We start from the raw sequence: 4,959 nt of genomic DNA on the forward strand, positions 1-4,959 counted from the left end.
ATCGAAAAAAATTTAAAAAAGGCTCCCAGGGTATTTACCCACTCTACCTGTATACCAAATTTCAGCTCAGTTGGTGCAGGGACGACCGAGCTGAGTCGATTACAAGATTTGACAGGAGAAAGAAACCATACGAACACAATATGTTGCGCCCAACAGTATGTTGGGCTCAACATAAATATATACGTACAGATTAAAGGGATAAAGGAAACAAGCATAAATAGTATGTTTACGAAATGATCACGAAATAAAAATGATTTACAAAAAATAATGAAATCGTTTCGAAATAGGAAATAAAATACTAAACATTAAAAACAGTAAATTACATTGAAAGACACAAGAGAGATCAAACTGTCTGTCTGTCTATGACTAATTGGACAATAATATTACTTAAAACTATCTGTCAACAGTGGGGGATCATATTTCTTGTCCACAAATGAGGAAGTAAAAGAAACATACGATATACAATGTACATCCAGAGCAACGTTCCTAGTAAGTACTTAGTATGCTGCGTTTGCATAGTACAATGTTGAGATCTTATGTCGCAGTCATCATTCAACCAAGCACTGTCAATGTCTGCTATTGGAAGCTAATACCCGTAGTTAGCTATAGTATAACACCGATATGATGATTGTTATACAAGAAACGGTATTTGTCATTTAGTGAACCTCAAGATGCAACTTTGAATGCAACTTTCAATACTTTAAAGCAGCCATAGGCAATGAAATTTGGCAATACTCAAGATTTTGTCAGATTTATATATAAATGCAGGAGACCACTTGTAAGAAAGCTATACACGTACCATGAACCATTATGCCGTTGTTCTATGCGTTCGACTTATGACCTTGCAGCTAACTAGAAGGAAAAAATAGAAAAAGCAAACAGGAAGAAAAACGTTGTGCATTTGAATCTATCTTTTCACAGGGTTCATGCCAAGGTGCACTGCCTCATGGATCTACATGCATATCCGATGGATACTCAGACCTGCAGCTTATCAATAAATCTAGGTGAGATCTACAAATAAATACAGTTAATGTATTCAAATTTACAAAATGCGAAATGTAACAATGCCATGTTTAAGACTAAATATAATTACATACATGTTGGCTTTGACACCAATGCATTTTCAACAGCCTTTGTTGTATTCCAAAACATGCCAAATCCAAATTTGATGGAGAGGAGTAGCAATATTTTTGCAAACGTGCTACCCCATCGTTTTGAAATTGCATTTTGGAAATGGGGCACGCTTTAGAATGCATACTGCTTGCGTACGTATTCAAACACTGCGTTGATGTCTTTACGTAGGCGGCAACTACCGGTTCCGTTGGGGTGTTCCATCGGCACTTGATAGTGGATTTGCCAAATCGGCAGTCATCTTACGACTACCTGGAGTACACTCACAACTACGCCTGGAGGTTCTGGAAATGCTGGCCTACACGAACTCCCACGTTTATCAAGGTAAGTCCATGTTGATTTGATTCTATGGATGGCATCCTCTGGGACCCCCAAAACTGATGCGAGCGTGCGAATAAAGATAAATGTTTTAGTTGCCTTTATTATGAAATAGTCAGGACGGTTAAACAAATGACACAGAAAATGGTATCATAGTAAATACTGGATGCTTCATTTTTGTTCTTTCACATTTCCTACTTTGACTTTGGCATTCTACAACAATAGTATTCAATTTCAGATTTTTTTCAATTTGCGACATATGTCTGCTCATTTTGTAGCTGCTTTTCGCCGTCGGATTTACAGTACGGTAAAATTTTTATTTATTTTTGGAAATGGACGAATTCATGTGCGCGCGAATGTCATCCACGTAATCAAATCAACATGAGCTAAAGTGGACAATGAATTGTTGCCAACATTCTACTCATATTTATTTGAGTGTCGTTTATCGCGCACTTTTTGTCGAATGGACTTGTACCCTGAGATGATGATGATTATCCAGGAGAATACTTGCGAAAAGTGTTTTAAATGTGTTCTAGCCCGTAGTCCGATACAAGCTTATAAGTACCGGGGATATGTCTTATAGAAGAACAATCCTTGTATTAGTCCCCAGAAATCGAGATCATAACCATGCCAGTAATCAAGTAAAAAATCTCAATACATTGAAATAAGGGTCTAGACCAAATGATTTTTGATTATCATCTATTTATACATTATTACAAGTATTTTGCTTCCGGCAATAGAATACGAATGCACCTTTTGACTGACATTCTCCTTGGTCTCAGATGTTCGCTGTACCTACCAGTCGGAAATATGTGATTTCAACGGTGCAGAGGGATGCTTAAGGCATTGTCCAGACTCTGAAGAAAGATGCCATAAGTGTAACCATTATTTTGGCGATTGCAGTGCCCGTAGTGTCGCCAAGGAATGTGAAATGACGAAATTCGATCGTAAGCAACTTACTTCGTCGTTTTTTGTTTGTTTAAAATATTCTTGAATATGTAATTATGTGTGTATGTATGTATTTTGTGATGTACATGTAGTGTTTATGAGCCCTGGAAGATTAGCCCCCTAGAGGGGCAAAAGGGTATCTCAATAAACTCAACAAAAGAAATATCTTCTTAAAAAACTTCAATTGCACAATTCATATACGTCAGGCCATGCGAGCTATTGCTGGGCATGCACGGTAACATACAAGGGCATCCTATACAGGCAACTATCTTGCACACTGGTACATTGTATACATATCTAAACCCTATATGTAATGCATTTGAAAAGGGGCGGCTTGAATAACTCTCCTTCATTCATATTTCACAAAAATCGTACAATAATGATACCTACTTTTGGTAATAGGCAGAATATTAGTATGGCATACTGACGTGTCCTCCAGACACTCCGTACCAAATGTATGGCATTCTGATCAAGCTTGATGAGTGAGTGAATACATGAATAATCTACATTAAATAATATCTGCACATAACCCTGATATGAATTGTGAAGATGCTCATTTGAATAGATATGACGATTTCATAAATTTGGTAAGTGGTTGTGCCTTGTTGCCATCCTAACAGCGAAAGATATACACGTCTTCACTACGGGTGAAATGCGGTTCACGTTGGTGCGCCGCCTGAGGTACCATCTGCTGCAGACGTACATGCCGTGTATCTTCATCGTCTTCATGGCCTGGATCAACTTCTGGCTGGACATGGACTCTCCTCCTGCCAGAGTGTCTCTTGGTGTGACCACAGTGCTGACGATGGTCACACAGGTAATGTGACAGTTTTTATTTATCTATTTATCTATTTATTTATTCATTCATTCATCTTAAAACATATGGGTAGTCTCTTTAGCCAAAGAACGGCTGATTTCCAAGGGAGCCCATACGGGTACAGATAGTTGATAAATGTAATAACATAAAGTAATGATTAAACATAGGAATGAATACAGAAACAAAATCAATTTGCCAAACAATAACACTGAAATCACTAAAAAAAGAAAAAAAACAAGGTCTGAGGTCAAACTTCCATAATATAAACAGTTAACATAAAGAAGGTTTTAATATTAAAATATTCATAATACCATGAAACTATAGTAGTGTTGTAAGTGAGTAACAGTCATCAGTTGACGGATACTGAGAAGGATAATGTATGCATGTGTATTATGTTTTTCCGCTGCAATTAGTAGTTGAGACGGCAAGTCCTCGATTGGTTTTCGGGAAAGATGGAAAGCTCATATAAAAATCAGGGCGTTTTTTTCAAAGCTTTTGTTTTACGTAGGCCCTGGGTCAAAAGTAGTTGGAAGCCTGTACCGACACCCGTCTCTGTTTAATTTAGCTATAGAAGTGCGCAAGCCACTACTTAAACAGCTAAATGACCGAAAATACAGCAAAGGGCTAAAATGTCCAAAGTATTTTCTAGATGTTACAGACGATGCTAGAGACCGTGAAAACACAAAATTACTTAGAGAACCTTAGTTTAACAGCATTTCAAATTATGATTGTGATGTTTTCTGTTTACCCTACAGGGTGCCCAAACTTCACGAATACCGGAAGTATCTTACATCCGAGCTGTCGATGTCTGGATTTCCATGTGTCAGATATTTGTCTTCTTGGCTCTTCTCGAATATGCTGTTGTCAGTTACATAAAAAGGTGGAAACACATAAAGGTAATCAAACCTTTATTGTATCCAATTTGGACTTTTTTTGTCAAAAGACATATTAAGAATCGTAGGAGGGGAACGAAATGTTTCCGTTCTTTTCCGAAAGTAGGCGAAAATCAATGCGCGCGGAGATATCATACTTGAAATTTACTTCCTGTGGCCTTTATCATGAATGCATTCGGTAGGTAGCCCTGGTGAAAAAATAAGACATTGCAACGTTTTATTGCTTTACAAGTAGAGTTGGCTTTGTAATCATTATCACTTTTTGATATGTAGTTTCATGATCATATGTTTAATGATATATTTTGTCTTGGTTTTTTTTTTCAGAAGGTCCAGAAGCCAACGTCGTCAATCGCCACAAACGAAAACAACACCACTGACTCCAATCAGCAACCTAATGCCATAACTACTGACTCCTATCAGCAACCAAATACTACTGACTCCAAGCAGAAACCTAACGCCAAGAAACAACGCTCAGGTCGATACTATGCTGAAGCGATCGAACGTGTTGCACGGATTGTCTATCCATTAGCGTTCCTTGTCTTTATCGTTATCTATGTCAACGTGTACTACAAGTTCAGAATTTAATAGAGAGACTGTCATCTTTGAAGTACCAACATGCACTAGATTACGCTAGTGTGACAGTCCATTACATCGCCTCACGTTTCTTTATTACACTTCTACTTTTACAAATTGATCCGGGGGAGACAATGCAAGTGACTACTCACTTCCTCTAGTTGACTCAATCGAATTAAAAGGTAATGTTTGCAGCCGTTGTCACCCCCCCCCACTAAACTGTAATGTTTATTTATTTGAACGAAACTCAAATCTGCCCCCCTCCAATAAAACCATCAA

The 4,959-nt window shown here is 37.8% G+C and overlaps 1 protein-coding gene across 1 annotated transcript; it reads left to right on the forward strand.

Annotated features, from left to right (window-relative positions):
- The first annotated feature begins 1,305 nt into the window (after positions 1-1,305).
- Positions 1,306-4,692, forward strand: LOC136438680 (glycine receptor subunit alpha-1-like). Its single transcript, XM_066433594.1, has 5 exons — positions 1,306-1,455; positions 2,232-2,396; positions 3,018-3,214; positions 3,970-4,110; positions 4,432-4,692. Exons 1-5 carry the CDS (start codon positions 1,422-1,424, stop codon positions 4,690-4,692), a joined length of 798 nt encoding a protein of 265 aa, XP_066289691.1. The 5' UTR covers positions 1,306-1,421.
- Positions 4,693-4,959: the final 267 nt, after the last annotated feature.

The sequence above is a fragment of the Branchiostoma lanceolatum genome, chromosome 7 (genome assembly GCF_035083965.1).
Source record: "Branchiostoma lanceolatum isolate klBraLanc5 chromosome 7, klBraLanc5.hap2, whole genome shotgun sequence".
In the NCBI taxonomy this organism is placed as follows: Eukaryota; Metazoa; Chordata; class Leptocardii; order Amphioxiformes; family Branchiostomatidae; genus Branchiostoma; species Branchiostoma lanceolatum.

Bases quoted from the DNA above. Each gene is read 5' to 3' on its own strand.
- LOC136438680 (XM_066433594.1), top strand. From the start codon at position 1,422: ATGCTGGCCTACACGAACTCCCACGTTTATCAAG. The intron at 1,456-2,231 runs GTAAGTCCATGT...CCTTGGTCTCAG, and splicing joins GAACTCCCACGTTTATCAAG to ATGTTCGCTGTACCTACCAG. The intron at 2,397-3,017 runs GTAAGCAACTTA...CCATCCTAACAG, and splicing joins TGAAATGACGAAATTCGATC to CGAAAGATATACACGTCTTC.